The sequence below is a fragment of the Nicotiana tomentosiformis genome, chromosome 11 (genome assembly GCF_000390325.3).
Source record: "Nicotiana tomentosiformis chromosome 11, ASM39032v3, whole genome shotgun sequence".
Lineage (NCBI taxonomy): Eukaryota > Viridiplantae > Streptophyta > Magnoliopsida > Solanales > Solanaceae > Nicotiana > Nicotiana tomentosiformis.
In genome coordinates, this window is record NC_090822.1 from 121,321,376 (window position 1) to 121,342,816 (window position 21,441).

The 21,441-nt window shown below is 36.0% G+C and overlaps 2 protein-coding genes and 1 long non-coding RNA gene across 5 annotated transcripts; 2 read left to right on the top strand and 1 right to left on the bottom strand.

Annotated features, from left to right (window-relative positions):
* Nucleotides 1-1,760: 1,760 nt before the first annotated feature.
* LOC104119665 (uncharacterized) lies at nucleotides 1,761-10,020 on the top strand. Of its 3 annotated transcripts, none has more exons than XR_004503282.2 (20): nucleotides 1,761-3,128; nucleotides 3,495-3,698; nucleotides 4,342-4,464; nucleotides 4,548-4,616; nucleotides 4,699-4,863; nucleotides 5,277-5,348; nucleotides 5,430-5,560; nucleotides 5,749-5,887; nucleotides 5,979-6,048; nucleotides 6,138-6,265; nucleotides 6,380-6,436; nucleotides 6,840-7,025; nucleotides 7,504-7,599; nucleotides 7,709-7,794; nucleotides 8,058-8,124; nucleotides 8,217-8,283; nucleotides 8,358-8,450; nucleotides 8,677-8,768; nucleotides 9,070-9,136; nucleotides 9,522-9,589. XR_004503282.2 is itself a non-coding variant. In XM_033652401.2 (20 exons), the coding sequence occupies exons 1-20, from the start codon at nucleotides 1,887-1,889 to the stop codon at nucleotides 9,571-9,573; spliced, it is 3,222 nt and encodes a 1,073-aa protein (XP_033508292.1). In that variant the 5' UTR covers nucleotides 1,762-1,886; the 3' UTR covers nucleotides 9,574-10,020. The 3 variants fall into 3 exon arrangements, 2 of the variants coding, with proteins under 2 accessions (XP_033508292.1, XP_009629529.1); XM_033652401.2 differs by having other exon boundaries at nucleotides 1,762-3,128; nucleotides 8,358-8,497; nucleotides 9,553-10,020; XM_009631234.4 differs by having other exon boundaries at nucleotides 1,764-3,128; nucleotides 8,358-8,497; nucleotides 9,522-10,020.
* A 4,956-nt stretch (nucleotides 10,021-14,976) lies between these two features.
* LOC138900850 (uncharacterized) lies at nucleotides 14,977-15,692 on the top strand. Its single transcript, XR_011412158.1, has 2 exons — nucleotides 14,977-15,134; nucleotides 15,269-15,692. It is a non-coding gene; the product is annotated as an uncharacterized lncRNA (long non-coding RNA).
* Nucleotides 15,693-16,049: 357 nt separating this feature from the next.
* On the bottom strand, nucleotides 16,050-17,311 carry LOC108949133 (uncharacterized). The gene is made up of 2 exons (XM_018778846.2): nucleotides 16,914-17,311; nucleotides 16,050-16,837 (listed from the first exon to the last, which is right to left on the bottom strand). Exons 1-2 carry the CDS (start codon nucleotides 17,082-17,084, stop codon nucleotides 16,331-16,333), a joined length of 678 nt encoding a protein of 225 aa, XP_018634362.1. The 5' UTR covers nucleotides 17,085-17,311; the 3' UTR covers nucleotides 16,050-16,330.
* Between the last annotated feature and the right edge of the window lie 4,130 nt (nucleotides 17,312-21,441).

Here is a 21,441-nt window from a genome sequence, read left to right on the forward strand (position 1 = left end):
AAGTATAATGATAGCAGGAAAATGAAGAGACTAAACATCATTAACATGACAAAGACTTTTATTATGAATTGATCTTACCCATTAATACATTTCTATTGAAAGAATTAGCTTCTAAAGAGTATAATAAAAAATAATTTATTTATTTAATAAGGGTATAAGAGTCTATTAATATTTAATGAACATTTTGGTAATCTAACTTTTGACTAAGGGGCTTCCCACTTTTAGTATAATATGATATTTAAATCATCACGTGTCATTATTAACGTGCAACGCACGTTCATAGATACTAGTAATTTTAAAAACTTTATTTCTCATCACTAATATTTAGTACTTAATTAGGAACACAATTTGCTTTCTTCTCGAGGAATGAATAGACTTTGCCTTTCAATGATTAGCTAAACGAGTGATTATAGACAAATGAGTTTAAAATCAAAACCCACAAGCCACATTCAAATATAAATGATTAGCTAAAATTTACATACAAAAATATAAATGCACATTCAAATAAATATTATAATAGATATAAATTTCTAATATCTATGGTTATTATAATCTTTAGTACATCATCAAATTCAACAAATATTATCGAAATGATATGTTAATTGCATGAAAAATATATACTCCATCCGTTTCAATTTATGTGAACTTATTTCCTTTTTAGTCCGTGCCAAAAAGAATGACTCATTTCCTTATTTGGAAACAATTTACTTTTATGCAATAATTTATAGCCACACAAAGTATATGTGCATCATTTTACATCACAAGTGCAAAAGTCTTATCTCTTTTCTTAAACTCTATACCTAGTCAAATGAATTCACATAAATTGAAACAGATAAAATATTATTTTATACCAATATTTAAATAAACTTTATATTCGTTGATATAGCCTACAGGTACACGCACAATTTGGGGAGGTATCTGTAAATTTTACCTTATTATGTACGTCAGATTCAGATGCTAGATACCGAATATTCAAGAACTTCTGGTGCAAAGTGCAATGCTCTCTCCAGCTCAGTTCTACGAGGCGTTGACTTGGTACCAATTGTTATATTTTATGGGAAATCTAAAGAATGGCTCTTCTCAAATTTTAAGGCATGATATGGGTCTCGATCTATATTTGAGTCTTATCCAAATTGGCTGTTACTTTATATATAGGATCGATTTGGTATTTTTAGCTTGACCTTTTATAATACTCTTTCCGTTTCAATTTACGTGAACTTATATGATTGGACACGAAATTTAAGAAAAAATGAATACTTTTGGAATTTGTGGTCCTAAACAATTCAAAGAGGGGTCCAATGTATTTGTGTAGTTATAAAAGCTTCTCGTTAAGGATAAAATTATAAGTTTAAGTAAAAATATTTTCAAATTTAAAAAATAATAATTCTTTTTGAAACGGACCAAAAATAAAATAGTTTTACGTAAACAAGGTAATATTAAATAACTACAGTATATTTTATCTTTTAATATACCTTTTCTCCCTTCTCTCCACATGCAGTGATCTGCACTGTAGGGCGAACAACTCTCTCCCGTAGGGGTGCTATAATCTCCGTCCTAACATGTTACAATCGAATTGAAACCTTAGCCTGAATTATTTATATATTTCAGTCATTCATGTTTTGTCGGCCATGTGAAGCCTGTTCTTTTTTACTTTTAACAAATCTATTGGACTTCACTTCCATTACAAGGAAAAGAAAAAAAACAGAAATTAGAATGACTTTTCCTAAGACTCAAGATTTATTAATTAGGTCCAAATATTATATTGGCAGCCCCCACAACCATTTAAACCAGCGTACTTGGGTTGATCATATTGTAAGAGAAAACCCATTTTTAGTAACACCAAAAAGTCCTCTCTAGCTTTTTGTTTCTCAATACTGTAAGAGTTTATGTATAGCGAGTTGGCTCATGAGTTCCAGATGGAGGCGATTCTAGGACCTGAGTTAGAGCCATTTGAAACCTTTATTTTGGATCATATGTCCAGGGCCAAAGAAAAATATTCGGAGGCTAAGTCAATGTTCACTTTGTTAAAGCAAAAGGATCCAAACTCCCTTGCTCTTAAGCTAACTGACTTTCTTGGCTCTTCTCATGACGTTGATTTCCGTGAAGTTTGTGCTGAACTCCTTCACAAGTTGCTTACTGATGATGATGATGGCGACGACGTCTTGTGCACGTGGCATAATCTAAGTGTGTCCACTCAATCCACCATAAAGTGTTTTCTCCTTGATCATATTGAGCAAAAAGAATCAGAATTTATCATCCAAGAGCTCCGTCACATCATTTTGAATCTAGCTGTTTCACTTGTTCCAGATAACAACTGGCCTGAGTTAATGCCATTCCTTATGTGCTGCATCACTTCCGGTTCAAACAAGTCAAAAGTGTCAGCTTTCTTGATATATGGGCTAATAGCTGACAGAATAACGGTTGTTTGCTCAAAACATATGCAATCACAACTCCTTAATGCGCTGAATGATGATACCGGCCTCGATTTAGATGTGAGGCTAGCGGCTATGATGACTGTGATCTGCTTCATTCAAAGCGTATCGAGTTCAAATGAAAAGGAGCAGTTTCAAGATCTATTGCCAGGTATGATGAGGACGTTGACAGACGCATTGACCCACGGTAAGGAGAAGGCCGTTGCAGCGCGAGACGTGTTGGATCTTTTCATAGAGCTGGCGCAGAATGAGCCTAACTTCTTTAGGCGGCAACTAGCTGTTGTTGTGGGTTCAATATTGGAGATAGCAGAGGATGAGAAATTGGAAGAGGTGACGAGGCATTTGGCAGCTGAATTTTTGATAACTTTGGTTGAGGCAAGAGAGAGGGCCCCCGGTATGATGAGGAAGTTGCCCTCTTTTACTAGCAAATGTTTTGCAACATTATTGAAGTTATTACTAGATATTAAGGATGACCCTGCTTGGCATAGTGCGGAGACCGAGCATGAGCATGCAGGGGAAACAAACAACTACAATTTTGGTATGACATGTTTAAACCGGTTTTCTGTTGCATTAGGTGGCAAGACTATTGCTCCCATTGCCATTGAGCAGCTGGGTGACTACTTAGTTGCCCCTGAGTGGGAGAAACGCCACGCAGCTCTCATTGCACTCGCTCAGATAGCTGAAGGTAGCTCAAAGGTACAAATCTTATGTCTCATTATTGTATTTATCATGAATATGTTGCGATGATTATGTGGCGTTTTGGAGCAGGTTTTTATCCAGCAAACTGATCGGATATAGACAAGATAGTTTTCCCACTTGCTCCTATTAGTTTAGACTCTCTCTTCTACTTTAATTTTTCTAAGGCTATTAGCTTGAACGAAGCTAGAAATTTCCTCACGGGTGTTCAAATTTGAAAGAAGTAAACAAAATTTCTCGATAAACGGTGTTCAATATATGTTATGTACCTCCAAAACCTGATATTTTACCTATATACGCAGTGTAATTTTCCGACAAACTGACCACCCTTACTACCTGCCTGCACCCATGGTTTCTCTTTTATAGGTTATGATCAAGTTTTTGGAGCAAGTAGTGAATATGATTATGCATTCTTTCCAAGATCCTCATCCTCGAGTCAGATGGGCCGCTATTTATTCAATTTCCAAATTGTCAACTGTCTTCTGTACAGATTTGCAAGTACAACATCATGACCAAGTATTGCCTGCATTAGCTACAACTATGGATGATTTTGGAAATCCTCGAGTGCAGGTCTGATCTATGGTGATATGAACCCTTAATTAATGGTCAATGCAGACTTCTCAAATTACAATTGCAGCTATAAAAGAATAGGTTATTATTATTTATACAAGAAACAGCCATCAAAAGTATCTCATATCTTTATGCAACTTTGCGATGGGGTTACATATTTCGTAAAGCTGATGATCTATAACTTGAATAGGATTAATCTGTTTAACATTAAATCGACGTTATCTATTGAGATAACAACTATTTAAACTTAACATATTTTAGTACGTTTGATTGAAAAGGATCTTGGGCTATATATAAAGCAGGTTGCATATAACTATCTAAACCAGACTAATCGTTCTATTGCACTCTGCTTTAGTTCTTAGTGGTCAGTTGGTCCTCAACAATCGCAAGTGATTTTCTGCAATATGAGTAAAAGTTAAGGATATTTGTGAAACTTCCCTTCTAGAATATTGTACAATTAGTATCTTAATAGCCTGATTTGTGAAGCCTTAACAGTGCATTGCTTGAAATCTATGGTTACAAATATATTTTGGTTTGCATAAAGCTCTTGCCTTAAATATATTTGGGTCATTATACTGCTTCATTCAGTTCACGACACCGGCTAAGTTATTCAATTTGCTCTCTTTGACATTAATTTTCATAGGCAAATGCAGCTAGAGCTGTCGCAACTTTCAGTGGATCTTTAAAGCAAGAAACATTGGTACCTCCAGAAACTTTGGTACCACACTTAGATGGATTACTTAGCAAACTTGTTGTACTTCTACAGGTATGCAAATATAGAGGCCACCATGTTATAAAGGTAGATTAATAACTAGTCTAAGATATTCACTGCTGTTGTTTGAAATGCAGAATGACAACGTCCAAATGGTTAAAGAAGCAGCATTAAAGGCGTTGTCTGGTATAGCTAATTTGTCTAAGGTATTACCTACTTGCATTTACTTTTGACTCAGTTCTATTTCTACTTATAATGATGGCTAATATAACATACTTCAACGTACAGGTGCACTTCCAAAAGTACTATGATTTTGTAATGCCATATTTAAAAATTATTCTGGTAAATGAAAATGGTGAATCTTATCGCTACCTTCGAAGCATAGCGTTGGAGTGCATAAGCTTTATTGGGACATCTGTAGGCAAAGAGAAATTCAAAGATGACTTAAAGCAGGTCTACTCTCCACTCCCAGTACTTCTTTGAGTGAGTTTTTTCCACGGTACCATTGCAGATGGAATCTATGTTACTTGGACTCTCCAAAAATGTTGCCAGGTGCATGTCGGATCCTCCAAAAGTAGTACATTTTTGGAGGATCCGATACGGGTGCTGCAGCATTTTGGAGAGTTTGCGTAACATGAGTTGGAATGTCTTTGTTCTTGTTTGCTTTTGCTATGCTAGTCAGATGGCTTTCCAGTGGACAAACCATAGTATTCTCCTACTAGTTGCTTTGGACCTACATTTTGCCTCTCTTTTGGAGTGCACTCTCTTTCTTCACTAGGTGGCGTGGTGTGATCTTATCGGATTCGCTCATTTCTGAACATGGACTTTTTTTGTATATTCTTTTTTTTTTCTTCTTTTCATTAAAGGTTATGGAAATGCTTAATTACTCATTACAAGAACCGCAAGTGCAAGAGTTTGATATTGCTTGCAATCTACTGGTATGTGTTAATCCTTTGATTTTACGGGCTCAGAACTTCTTTTAAGATTTGCCTCTCAATATTTTCTTGATTGCATCGCAGTCATGCTTCAGAATTTGCTACTGCATGGGGAAGGATTTTCTTCCTTACATGAGTATATTAATGCCCCCTTTGGTTGAATGTGCTCAACTTGAGCCCGATAAGACCGTGTCCTCTGATAACTTACATGATAGGTAAATCTTTACATTTAGATACTTTTTCTTCTTAATTTGGATGTTTGCGTTCTTTTCCTATCTTTGATTTTATTGTATCACATTTACTATCTTTCATGATGTTATCCATGATTACTAAATTTTTCTTCCAAGTTAATTTGGCACTTATCTCAACTAGATATTCATTGGATAAGTTTCACATTTTGCAGTGTACATGAAGTCAAGTTTCGGAATGAAATAATACGCCTCAGAGGAAGTGACCTCCTATATCAGAAATCTTTAGCGTGTGATATCCTTGGTTTATATGCCCAGAAATTGGAAGAAGACTTCTACCCGTGGATTCCTCAGGTCGGCCTGAGATCACCTGCACATATTCATTTTCTCATGTGATGTTGAGTGGAAGTCAAATTAAATTAAATAAGTAATATAAATTCTTCAGGTTGCTTCAATCTTAGTTCCGCTTCTGAAATTCTATACCCACAACGAAGCCAGGAAATGCTCTGTTAAATGTGAGGATTCTCAATGATTTCATACTGGTTTCTAATTTTCTAATTCTTCAGTTTGCTGATGCAAATTTTCTAATTTTTGCCTGTTTAAGCCATGTATAACCTGTTGTATTCTGCTAAACTGGCTGTTGAGAAAGGGATAGCGCAAGGTGGAAGTGAATCGTATTTCACAAAGTTATCAGACTATGTAATACTGTCTCTGTTAGAAGCTTTGCATGAGGTTGTCCTTAACATCAGTATTTATGTTGTTGTTTTTTCCCCCCGGAAGGAAAATGTTTATGTTCGGTCTATTTGGATAAAGAGAAAGTGACACTTCATTTGTTATCTCACACAGGAGTCTATGGCAGAAATATGTGCATTCATGTTGGATGAATTGAATCATTGCCTGCAGGTTTGGTTATGTCTGAGACAGTTTCTATTTAATATTCTTGATCCAAGTTTAAGTGCTTTCCTAATTTGGGGGTATGGTAAATAACTCCAATTTCTTCTAGATCTAAACAGAAGTGTATCATTTGCGTAACTGGTAAAGTTACTGACATGTCACGGGTTCGAGCCGTGTAAACAGCTTCTTGCAGAAATGCAAGGTAAGGCTGCGTACAATAGACTCTTATGGTCCGACCCTTCACCGGACCCCGCACATAGCGGGAGCTTAGTGCACAAAGCTGCCTTTTTTAATAGAGATCTAAAGAAAACACTGTATTCTTGATATTGCTCGAAGTGTTCCATTAGTACTATCGAGGTTAAAAATAGAAATGGCAAAATAGGATTTTCAGATTATCTATTTCTTTTTTCAGATCAGTCCACCACTTCTTATTGAAGGTCAGCTCCGTCGAATAGTGAATGAGGTAAAGCATGTCATTACGGAAAGTTCAAATAGAAAACAAAAACTCAAAGAGAGAGCAAAATCAAAAGACTTTGATGCTGAGGAAGATGAATTACTGAGGGGGGAAAAGGAGCAAGAAGATAATATTTTGTTCCATGTATGTTCCATTTTAAGAATAAGTTATTATCTATTGTTATTCTCAAATAGGGGTTGGGCTGGTTATTGATCCGCCAATTTATTGAACTCAGTCCATCTTGACACCAATCATCTCAACCCATTTAAAGTTGGGCTAATTTTTAGCCCAAATTGACACATGATTAACTTTGCCAAAATATTTTAGAAATATGTTTTTTGTTTGATATGTTATATATGACCATAACAAAATAAAAAAAAGTTTTATTTAGTAATTATACAATTCATATAAAAATAACACATATATCAATTAACTCTTAGTAAGAGTTGAGCAGGTTGGGCTATGACCCTAATTTTAGTTCATTTTGACCTATCACATCTCAGCCCAAGTAACTTTTTGACATGCCCATTTACGACTCAATCAATTTTGAACCGCTCAAAATCGACCAAATCAACCCATTTGACACCCCTATTCTCAAATAACGTAAAGCATTTCTTATCAGGTTGGTCTAGTATTAACTACTTTGATCGAAACATTCAAGGCTGGTTTCTTGCCTTTCTTTGACGAGCTCATGTCATCATATCTAATTCCTATGTGGGTAAGTTCACGACATGATTACCACTGTCATCCTAACACTCTAGTTTGTTATTCATTTACATATCTTAATTTACATTTCTTTCTTTCAATTTTTCGTTGCTTATATGAAGGGCAAAGATATGACAGCTCAAGAAAGATGCACACCATTTCTTATCTTTGATCATCTTCTGGAGGAGTGCCCTGAAGCGGCTCTAAAGTGTGTATGATCAGTTTTTTCTTAAATGTTTCATCAGGAGCAGTCCGGTGCACTAAGATCCTGCTATGCATCGGGTCTGGGGAAGGGCCGGACCATAAGGGTCTATTGTATGCAGCCTTACCCTGCATTTATGCAAGAGGCTGTTTTCACGGCTTAAACCCGTGACCTCCCGGACACATGGCAACAACTTTACCAGTTACGCCAAGGCTCCCCCTCTTAAATGTTCCACCGTATCGATAAATTTACTCACTATGTCCAACTAGGTACTCTGATGAATTTCTTCCTTTGCTTTTGGATGCAAGCAATGACGAAAGTCCAGCAGTTAGACAGGTTTGGTTATCTTATTGGTTGCTGACAAGTTTTTTATTCAAGTAGTTGTTTCACTCTATGATTTAACCAAACACCATTGATGTCGTGTTCAGTGTGCTCTTTATGGACTTGTGCTTTATGCCGAATGTGGTGGTTCTGATTTCAAACCTGTTGTTAAAGGTATAATATCATGACAAAAGATGATAATACTTACTAGTATATTTTTACTTACTTATTCTCATGAAATGATTCAGAGGCTATTTCAAGGATCAATGTAGTGATAATGCATTTTCGGGCTCGTGAACCTGAGAATGAAAGTGCATTTGATAATGCTGTTTATGCACGTGGTAAGATTTGTCAGTTTCATTGGGAAAATATTGACTCATCAGCCCAGGTTTGTCCTTGTCGAAATCGCTAATGTTCATTTGTTTATGCATTCTTAAGCCTATAGGTCATATATGCTTATGTTGGAATTATTATTTTTTCTTTCTGTTTATCCTATAGTTGACTCATATGTACTATTTAATCTTGTTATAATTTCTTCATAATTCTAATTCCAAAACTATTTGGTAGATTATTCCGGTTTGGTTAAACTGCCTGCCTATAAAGTGTGACATGGCTGCAGCCAAATATGTTCATGACCAACTATGTTCAATGGTTGAAAGGTACTGGATTAGTTTGCTCTACTTTTCATCCTTTTCCGGTCTTCACTTTACAATATCAGGACTTGATTAGAAATGTTTTGCACAGATAAATTATGTGTTCTTTGTTCTAGCATGCATTTTGTTCCAAATATATTTCTTAATATCACATCTTGGGAAAACTAAGCAATCATTAGTCAAACAAACTAAATAATATTATGATCTAAATAGACTTCTATTATAGTTTTTGAACTAATACACAAACTCATATAGTAAATCCTTTCTATATAGTCCTCACTGTTTTACCAAATTTTCTCACGTGCAGGTTAGACGGAGAACTTATTGGTCCCAACTATCAGTACATTCCAAAAATCATTTCAATATTTGCAGAGGTTAGTCAGAAATCAAAACTATTAGATATTAGATCTAGTTGTTCATTTGTGATAAATATAAAGAATTTGGAACTGTGATTCTTTTATTTATTCTTGCAAGAAAAGCATTAAAACCTTTTGACATTTTACAAATTATATTTGTCTTTGTTTCTCATTTATGCTTCTTTTTTTGGTTAAAAGAAATTAAAAAAAGATATATTTATCTGATAATAATAAGATTCATGTGTTTCTTTCACTTTGATTTAAATTTCATGGAGAAAGTTGATCGATCAATCTTTCACTGCCAATATGACTGTCTCATAATATTGTTGAATGGTGGCCTCTTATCAAACTAAATGTTATGCATATGTACACATTCAGTAATTGCTTGTTGCTTCTTCTGTAGGTTCTATGTTCTGAAATTGATCTTGTTACAGAAGAAACTACAAATCGCATGATTAATGTATTGAGACATCTTCAGCAAACGCTACCATCAGCCACCTTGGAATCAGCATGGTCGTATCTTTTGCCTAGGCAGGAGATGGAATTAAAATCCATTCTATCACTTGAAGAAGATGTTAACTTTTAACCGATTCAATGAAACCACTACTACTGTAAACATTTTGATGTTCAATATTCCTCCAATGTAATTTCCCTTATTCCGAGTCCTTTGATAGTTTATACCAGCTTTGGTTGAATTGCCTGCTTATAAAAACTGATCTGATTGAAGCCAAACATGTTCTTTGTTACAGAATGTACATAGACATAATTTCATATAGTATACATAGCACAATCATAGATAGAGATATTTAGGAATTTTCTGATTTTGTTTCCTTAAATAGATTCACTTGTACACCCACAAATAGCTCTCATTCTTTGAATAACAAGATAAGAATATTGCTCCATTGTCTCTGTATTTCACATGGTATCAGAGCCATTAGGGCTCAAAGTTTTTTAAACAAAATTTTCAGGTGGAAGAAACACCTTCGACGACCTGGCAGTAGCGAGTGATCTTCACATGCTATTTGTTCTTCAACACTGCCTCTCACGCGTTGTCACTTGGAGGCGCGTGCTCAGGCATGGTCCACAACAACACGAAAGTAGGAACCACATATATTTTGTGTGTGTTCAAGCTTGCCACCGTAGACACTTTGTTTTGCACCTTTATAGAGTATAATGAAGAATGTCAAAAATGCTATAATGCAAAAATATTATAACTGATGAAGATGAAAGAAACAAGCAATCAAAGTTGAATAACTAAGAAAATTAAACTTACAAAATTGACATGCTACAAAGTCACCAAAATCAAAATCAAACGAGCAAATAATAACATCACTACAAAAAAAAGGAAAGAAAGAAAAAGGATTGTATTATCTATTATTGCATATTGTCTCACAAGAAGGATGTGGTTATGAAGAATACTTAAACAATACATACACGATCATCGTTAACATCAAAATTAAGTTTTAATGCTGATAATGAATTTAACAATCATACTAAATAATAAGGCAGTGGAATTAGGACAAACAGATCATTTGATGTGTTTTCTAAATGAAGTAACTGATTTAAGGCTATATGGAACGTAATAAGAATTTTGCAGTAACAATACCAAATAATCTGCAACAAACATATTATGCACGAAGTACTATAATTAGCTATGATCCAAAAGTACTTAAACGAAGTCTACAATTACATCATAAGCTATTTAATTATAACATGACAATATAAAGGTCTTGTACAATCCTAGAAATTCTCCATATTAACTTATCATGCTCTAGATTTTCTAGAGGATTTTTCACATTAGTATTATGTTTAACTTTAGAACTTTCCAAGAAATTACATATTCAAGAATAATAGCTTGCTAATTATGATTTAAAAAGGATGGAAAAGAATTCAATATTTGCACCATAAAATAATTGAAACATATATACCTGTTGCAGATACTGGTGAGTGAAGAAACTCTTTGGGGGGGGGGGGGGGGGGGGAATTTCTAGTAGAAAGAATATAAAAAGGATAATGGGACAAAGATATCTTATTGTGCACTTATTGTAACGACCCGACCGGTCGTTTTGAGTATTACAACTCTGTTCCCCCATTAACTTCTTAATTTATGCTTTACAGTGGTTATGTAACTTGTTGGGGTAATTGGTTTGGGTCCGGTGAGGTTCTGGAATAAATTGGAACAAAAGATTTTTAAAACTTAAGTTGAAAAGGTTGACCGGATGTTGACTTATGTGTAAACGATCCCGGAATAGAGTTTTGATGATTCCAATAGTTTCGTATGGTGATTTTGGACATATGAGCGTGTCCAGAAAATTATTTGGAAGTTCGTAGTTAAATTAGGCTTGAAATAGCTAAAATAGAAATTTAAATTTGGAAGTTTGACCAGGAAGTTGACTTTTTGATATCGGAGTCGGAATCCAGTTCTGAAAATTTTCATAGGTCCATAATATCATTTATGACTTGTGTGCAAAATTTGAGGTCAATCTAACTTGATTTGATAGCTTTCGACATCTAATATAGAAGTTGGAATTTTTTAGTTTCATTAAGTTTGAATTGGGGTATGACTCATGATTTTAACGTTGTTTGATCTGATTTAAAGATTCATATGATGTTTTAGGACTTGTTGGTATATTTGGTTGAGGTCCTAGATGCCTCAGGTTTGTTTCGGATGGTTAACAGATCAAATTTGGACTTTGAAACTTGTTGCTGCCTACTAATGCAATCGCACCTGTGGAAATTGGCTCGCAGGTGCGAGTTCGCAGAAGCGAGCCTGGCATCGCAGAAGCGTGAGGTCCACAGAAGTGAACGAAGCCTCGTAGAAGCGCGACCGCAGAAGCGGTACACGCATCGCAGAAGTGGAAAAGGGGAAGGGGCAGCCTTGTCACAGAAGCGGACGCTTCATCTCAGAAGCGAGTCCGCATAAGTGAAGGCAGTCGCAGAAGTGGTTGCTTCACCGCAAAAGAGGAACCACAAATGCGGTTAAAAATTCCGCAGAAGCGGAACCTCTGGACAGTGTGCAAAAACAGAGGGTTCCGACATTTTTGTCATTTTGGACATTTTCAACATGGTTTTGGGCAATTTTTCAGAGAGAATTTACGGAAAACTTAAGGTAAGTCACTTGTGATCATTGTTAGGCAATAATATTGGACTATCATTGAGTATTTTGACTAAATTACGTGTTTTTAAGGCGAAATTAGAGGATTTGGGTCTAGGAATTTCAAAATAAGAATTTAAGATTTGGAGGTCGAGTTGATGTCGAAATTTGGTAAATTTAGTATGGTTGGACTCGTGGTTGAATGGGTGTTCATATTTTATAACTTTTATCAGGTTCCGAGACGTGGGCTCCACAGATAAGTTTTGAGTTAAATTTCAGATTTTGTTGGAAAATTAGTATTTGCATATGGAATAAATTTCTATGATTTGTATTGACTAAATCGAATTAATTGTGACTAGATTCGAGGCGTTCGAAGGACGATTCGCGAGGCAAGGGTATAATGGAGTAAAAAATTTCACGGTTTGAGGTAAGTAATATTTCTAAACTTGGTTCTGAGGGTATGAGTCCCTGAATGTTGAGTTATATCAATTGTTGGAGGTGACGAGCGTGTGGGCGTGCACCATAGAAGTTGTGACTTAAATAAATTTTGTGGGGTTGAAAATTAAAGAATCATATTATTATCCGAATATTCTCCACGTGTTAGGAAAATTGAGTTGAGACTCGTATTAAAGATCATGTTTAGGCTTCGTGCCGATATTTTGGGACCCATAGGGCCGTGTTGCTGTTGAATTTAATTTTTTAAAATGTACATTTCATATTCAGACATGTTCATCCATTGTGAGGATATTTATGGGATCGAGTTGCATGCCGCAGCAGGCCATAATGGCTTTATATATATTATTATTAAATAGATCGGGATACCCGCCTGCAGCAGGCCTTATAGGCTTTATTATTATATGGATCGGGATTGCCCGCCTGCAGCAGGACATATCGGCTTTATATCGCGCTTGGGTTGAAGGAGCCCCTCCGGAGTCTGCACCCCCCCTCCCCACAAGCGTAGATGATGATATATATTCGGGATGGACTTCCCAGGGCATGGACTTACCTTATTTATATATGTTCGGGATGGATTTCCCAGGTTATGGACTTGCCTTATTGATTTATAATTGTGATGAATTTTTTCTGGACATGGATTTTGTCCGAATCATTATAATTTGGAGATAAATTTACCTCTAGGCTGGATTTGACTTTATACGGTACTGAGTCACTGACTGTTAGTTGATGTATATATATACGGGATGGAACTTCCCTGGACTGGATTGGCCATATACAGTACTGAGTGACCGAGTAATTATGATCATGAGTACACGAGGTTTTTCCACTGAGATGTCATATTCCTCATATTATTCAGAATTGATCTATTTTACTTGTACTCAGTTTAACTGTTGAACTTGAAAGCATGCCTACATTTCTATATTGTTATTTCTATATTGGACTGTACCTGCTGAGCTCGTCACTACTTTCAACCCAAAGGTTAGTCTTGTTACTTATTGAGTTGGGTGTACTAATACTACACTCTGCACCTCGTGTGCAGATCCAGGTACTTCTGGATACAGCGGTTACCAGATTTGAGGATTTATCTGTTGGAGACTATCAAGGTAGCTGCTTACCATCTGCAGACCTTGACTCTTTTTCTTTTCAATTATTGTACTGTTCTATATTTTCATCCAGTGTTCTTATCAGTCAAACTTTGTTACTATTAAGATGCTCATGTACTTAGTGACATCGGATTTTGGAACTGTTTTGTATCTGTAATTGTGAGGTTTTCTATTGAATTCAAATGATATATTTTCAAACTTAAAAGATATTGTGGTTATTTGAGGTGGCTTGCCTAGTATTCAGATAGGTGTCATCACGACAGGTTAGGATTTTAGATCGTAATACTTATATAATGTGTGGTGAAGAATGTGAAAAGAAGTTACTAATGTTGAATATGAAAGATAGAAACAACCAGAAAACTAAGGTATATTACACTGCTATAAATAAAGAATGTAAAAAAGAAAGATAGTTACCATGAAAAATGAAACAAACAAACTATAAAAAGTGAAACGCAACAATTTTTTCATACGTTGCTTATCAGATATCCTTTTTTATTCTATCTTCTAAATCTCCCTAACAATCCAAATTTGTATTGTTAAAGCTTTTAGAAATTAAGAATTCAAGAAAAATGGAGAAGAGGGAGAAATGCTTTCCTATTAGTTATGATGAAGTAATTAAAGGAGAATGTTTCCGGAAGGAGAATATGAATGGCCTAAACCTAATTGAATCCATTGAATTGATTTGACGAAGCAATAAATTACTACAACATCAGCGGCTAACTTCCAATCTAATTTGAATATTATTTAATTGTAGGCTTTTTTTTTTTCAAGGATAAAATTGTAATTCAGACTTTAAAGGATATTATCGTAATTAAACTTTGAAAGTAGGAGCTTCCTACTTTTAGTATAGGGAAAAATGTCCAAATATACCCCTCTATTTTGGTATATTGTTCACGTGTACCCTCTGTTATACTATATGGCCACATCCACGCTCACCGTTACCCAACTTTATAAAAATACCCCTCATTAAAAAGAAAAGCCATCAGACATTAGGGATGACCCATTTTTAAAATAAAAAAGTTTCGACCCATCGACCCATAACCCGTTTAACCAAACAAACCCATGGGATCCCTTGTATTTAATGTAATTCTTAGATCTGCTCCATGTGTGCTCTACCATAGAAGGAAACATCCATCCCTCATCAAGTGGGTTCCTCAAAATCAATTGATAGCTCAATAAATTTCCTTTCCCTCTCATCTTCTCTCTGGTTTGCTTCCTAAGTTGAGTGCGATTAGGTTGTCAAATGTCGCAAAATAGTTGTTCATCACAAAGAAGGTGCCAATGTGGTTTGGTTGCCAACCACTTTACTTCCAGCACTCCTTCTAACCCGGGAAGGAGATTTTATAAATGTCCTAGGCCAAATGTATGTCACCTCATTTATAAAGCTGATATTTTTCACTTGTTAATTGTACTGATTTTTTCGCTCTTATTAAACTTAACTTTTTTGGTATTCCTTTAATGTTACTAACAGTAAGTTGTTTGGATTGTGGTCGACAGTTTATTTCATGTAGCTATTGGGAATGGGAAGACTAAGTATACCCGGATAAAACTTTAATTGTAATAAGAGATTTAAAGTTGTCGTTGGATGCCGTTAAGATTGAACGAGACAATTTGAAGGAAAACATTGCTGCATTGGAGGCTATTAACATGTTGGAGATGAACAAATTAAAGCTATAACATTTGAAGAAAAGTTGACGAAGATGAGAATTTTTCTTATGATTTCATGGGCTCTTTTTGTTGGATTTGTTACGGCGTTGATAATGAAGTAAATTTTCCCTTCGATAATGAAGTGACTTTTCACAATATCTATGTGTAATAGTTGGTGAATCGTTGTAGTATTATGTTTGTCATGTCGTTAATTCTGGGCTGGTGAAGCTAATATCTATGTGTAATAGTTGATGAACTAAATCATTGTGTTTAATGTATGTTTAACTGTTGTAATTTTATTTTGTATGTTAGTGAATCTAATGTGTACTTTGGATGTGATGAATGTAATATAATGCTGTGAAACTTTCTTAATTATAATGGTTATGTTTCTTTGGTAAGCTGACAATTACATGGATGGAGAAGGAATAGAATTCAGAAAGGGAAAATCTCAAACAACCAGTGATCACTATTGCGAAAGAAGATGTGCACCCCTTCAGAATACACAACATAAATGACGCTGGGTACTCAAAAACTATAAGCTAGTGCTAGACAACCATGATTATACATTATTACCATTTGAAAAAAGCATGGTGCTAATGCTAGCTAAATACCAAATCCATATCAAGAACCATGCATAGTAAGATACCAAATGATACCATTCATATATTAACCAAACACAAGTACGATCAACTTACATATAAGTTGTTACCAACACATAAACCAACTATCAAAGTGTGCATTACATTAAACAAAGGAATGCCATATTATAACCACAAAATATACAACCAAAAGTGATAACAAGACATTATAATGCCGCCATGAACAACTATGAACAAAAACTAAAATTTTTACTAATCCTACTGCCACCATCATTCATTATAACTTCCATGTAACACCAAAAATATACAACCTTCACTGTTGTGCTTTTCCATTGCCCTTTCTTTCCTTTAGCTTGTCCATTTTTTGTTTCTCCAACTGCTTGCCAGTTATAGCAGCATCACCAACAAAGTTAATTATTCTTGTTCCACTTGATATTGGTTGTTTCTGCCTCTGTTGGAGTCTAGACTTTACCTCTGAAACACTTCTTGGCCTTATAGCTGGGTCTTCTTCAAATTCAACGTCTGGAATCTCAAAATCAGGAACTTCATTGTTGTTGGACTGCTGCATATGCACCTTTGGTGTTGGCATAAAAATAAATTGTCTAGCTTCACTTGCTTGACTAATTTGACTAGACTGTGATGCTGACAATGGTAGTTCTTCGATTGTTGCTGCAGTTGGGGATCTGGGAACTTCATCACCTTCATCTTCATCAAGTAATGTTCTTTGCCTCTTCATTGGTTTTCTTCCCTTGTTTGACTGCTTTTTCTTCTTCTGATGTTCACTCATAGATGACTGTCCATATTCTACATTCTTTGACAACTGATAAGAAGATAAATAATTAGAGTTATATAACAATTAATAAATAAATGGCAACTAATAAAGATAGAAAGATTACCTTAATACAACCCCTAGCATTGTGACCAGGTTTTCCACATGTTGAACATGGCATAACCCTGCCTTTCTTAGGAGCAGGCCATTCTCCTTGTCTCTTTACTGCCTCATTTTTATCTCTAATTCTCTTTAGTTTAGGTCTGCCAGCCAACTTCACTAATAAGGGTGGATCCATTGCCTGTGATGGGTCAATTTTCCAAAACTTTTGCCCTAGAACGGGCTGTAACTTGTGTTTATAACTTAGGAGATAAGCTTCCTTATTGTACCACGAGTGAATTCCATCCAATGGGTTGCCCTTCTTGTATAATATTGCTCTGATGGCACGAGGACATGGGATTCCAGTAAGTTCCCAAGTCCTGCAAGTGCATTTTTGTGTTTCCAAGCTGACTATGAACTTGCCACTTCCTTGCTTGTGGACATCATTGAGTAGGCCATGTGTCACGACCCAAAATCCAACTAGTCGTGATGGCACCTATCCCAACCCGCTAGGTAAGCCAAATAGCAACAATCTTATCCAAATGAGATTTAACTCAGAAAATAAATGATGAAATAAATGTGCTTTTATACAAAAATTCCAAGGATTGGTAGTACAAATCATGAGCTTCTAAGAATAAGAGTTTACAAAGCCGGTACGAAAAAAATACATCAGTTGTTCGAAATGTACATGAACAGATTTATAAATCTAAAGCTACCAAGAATAAAAAGCAGCTACAACCGGAACACAGGTTCATCATCAAATCCAGCTCCCGTCATACGCAACAATATCAGCTCCAAAATCTGCACGCAAGGTATAGAAGTGTAGTATGAGTACAACCGACTCCATGTACTCAATAAGTAATAAACCTAACCTTAGGTTGAAAGAAGTGACGAGCTTGGACAACGGTCAGAGTCTAACACCAATAACCAACAACAACTCATAACAATATGATAAGAGTAGTACAAGAAACAACTCAAAGATATGATGCTCAGCTCATCCACAACTACGGAAAAATAAGCATGCTTTTCAAGTATAATAGTAAAACCCAAATCTTTCACCAAAACCATCAAAATATGAGTATATCAGAAAACTGTGATTTTTCCCAAAAACTTTCAACAACAGATAAAATATTTCAATCTCCGATAACATGATGAAGGGTACATCTCTAAGCCTATATGTCAATGTACATGTGAAGTCATGAACGTCACAATACCGTATAGCATGAGGAAATGCATCTCTATGCATGTATGTCAAATATACATGTCAATGAAATGCATCACAGTGATGAACTCATGTACTTACACTCTCAGAGTACTCAATCTCACTATCTCACACTCCCACTCATCATGATAAATCCCTCAGCACACTCAGTCACTCAGCATTGTACGGTGCATGTTGCGGTGCGCAACCTGATCCCATCATGAATTAATAAAACCCGCACTCACTGCTGGTATGTCAGACTCCGGAGGGACGGATCCTTCCCAAGCGCTAATATAAGCCATTATGGCCTGCTGCGGCATGCAGCCCGATCCCATCAATAATATATATAAAGCCCATAGGTCCTGATGCGGCGTGCAACTCGATCCATATATATATATATATATATATATATATATATATATATATATATATATATATATATATATATATATATATATATATATATATAAGCCAATATGACTTGCTGCGGCATGTAACCCGATCCATCATATCTCTCACAACACGGCTCTCAGGCCCCAACTTAGTTATCAATCTCTCCAGCCTCTTGGGCTCACAAATCTCATGCCAATCAGCCCAAACAATGATAACATGATGTGACAACAAATGATAATGGAGACTGAGATATGATATGTGAATGAATGAATATGACTGAGTATGTAATAGTAATTTAAGAAAATAACTCAACAGCAGAGATGACCTCGGTTGATCCTAACAGAATAAGTATATAGCCTAAACATGATTTCTAACATGATTCACAGTTCAATTACTTTAACACGTAGAAATCTCATGGATAGAAACAAGATTAGGTAACTACATAGTATCATAGAATCAACCGGGTCATAATTCACACGGTGCATGCCCACATGCCCGTCAACTATCATGTGCGTCACCTCAACACTAAACACATAACACGTATGTTCAGGGATTCATACCCTCAATACCAAGTTTAGAAGTATTACTTACCTCGAACAAGCCGAATCAAATACCGAGCAAGCCAAACAATACTCTAGAAAATGTCATCCCGCTCATACCAACCTCCAAACGACTCGAAACTAGCCAAAAGCAACCCAAGAACATCAAATAATGCCAAAAGGAAACAAACCCAATCAATAAAGGTGGAATCTTTAATCAAAAACTCAAAGTCAACCAAAAAGTCAAACCCGAGCTCGTACCTCGAAATCTGACGAAACTAACAAAATCCGGCAATCCATTCAATTACGAGTCTAACTATACTAGTTTCACTCAAATTTGACTCCGAATAGATGTTCAAAACTCAAATATTCACTTTATGAAATTTTAGACAAAAATTCCCAAATTTCACTTTGAAATCATCAATCAAATTACAAAGTTCACGGAGAAATTTTGGCAGCAAATCCCTAAAACATGGCACTTCTCAGTTTTTCTCTGATGAAAAGGGTGTGTTTCGAGTGATTCCCGTATAAAATTATGGGTCTCTTTTATTTATATGATGGGTTTATTTGGTTAAACGGGTTATGGGTTGATGGATCAAAAAAACATTATTTTAAAAATGGGTCATCCCTAATGTCTGATGGCTTTCCGTTTAATGAGAGGTATTTTTATAAAGTTGGGTAACGGCGAGGGTGGATGTGGTCCTATAGTATAACGGAGGGTACATGTGAACAATATACCAAAGTTTAGGGGTATATTTGGACCTTTGCCCTTTAGTATAATATATGATATGATGTTTGGATTTAATTGGTTTACGAGACCATAGGCTGGGTATGATATTTGGAGGGATGTTGGAGTATTTGCAACATAGGAAAGATAATAGATAGATTTTGGCAGCAAACAACAACAACAAAAAATCTAGTGTACTCCCACGTTATGGGGTCTGGAGAGGGTAGTGTGTACGCAGACCTTACCCCAATCTCGTGGAGATAGAGAGATTATTTTTAATAGTCCTTGGCTCAATGAAGCATACGCACAACAGTAATGAAAAGAAGACAGCTAGACACAATAATGAGGAGCCATAGAAAAGAAGCATTAAAACAACAAGTTGTAAGATGACAAAAATAAAAGCAACAACAGGAAATAATAGAAACTTAAGACTAAAACCAATACATGATGAAATCAACAATAGATTAGTGGAATTTAATAAAAAATGAGTTAAGAACTCTTACCCCAACTTTCCCTCTAAAAATCTCTCGAAATTTTGCCTCAAACCGAGCTCTCTAAGTCCAAATTGTGTAATATGAAATAAAACCTCAATTTTGAAACTTAATTCTACTGCACAGTTAGTTACACTACGCGATCGCGAAGAACAAAATTACCAACAGCTCAAAAAGCTTATACGCGAACGCGATTTAATCCATACGATCGCGAGGCACTGCTTAATCGAAGCTACGCGATCGCGTCTCCCTCTATGCGAACGCGTAGAGTAAAACCATCAGTCCACCAAAAATCTCTTCACGATCGCGTGCCAAACCTCGCGATAGCATTGAAGGATACCAGACCTGAGAAAAACCAGCAACTTCATCTATTATTTAATGATCTGAAATGCGCCAAACATGGTCCGAATCACCCCCGAGGCCCCGGGGACCTCAACCAAGTATACCACCAAGTCCTAAAACATCATACGAATATGCCCGAAGCGTCAAATCACATCAAACAACACTAGAATCAAGAATCGCACACCGATTCAAGCCTAAGAACTTACGAACTTCCGAATTCCGAAACCAACGCTGATTCATACCAAAACAACTCCGGTTAACCCTAATTTTGCACACAATTTGTAATTGACATTACAGACCTATTCCAATTTCTAGAATCGAAATCCGACCCCAATATCAAAAAGTCCACTCCCGGTCAAACTATGCAAAATTCTACCAATTTTCAACTTTCGCCAAATCACACCGAAACGACCTACGGACCTCCAAATCAATATCCAGATGCGCTCTTAAGACCAAAATCACCCTACGGAGCTATTGGAACCATCAAAACTCCATTTCGGAGTCGTTTTCACATAAGTCAAACTACGGTCAACTCCTACGACTTTATACTTCCACTTTAGGGACTATGTGTCCCATAACACTCCAAAACTCTCTCGAACCCGACACCAAGCATCCCGGCAAGTCACTTAACCACAATATAACATAAAGGGAGCATAAATTAGGGGATCAGGGCTAAAATACTCAAAACGACCGGCCGAGCCGTTACAACTCTTGTGCTAATTTCATTCGAGAAAGAAAAACTTGATCGTGTCAGTATTCATTCTCCATTGCATGCAGGTTGGACATATAAAGAGCAAACAATCTCCACATTTGATGTGCCATCATCTGTTTATCTGAAAGCACTACGTTGTACTTCTTCTCTC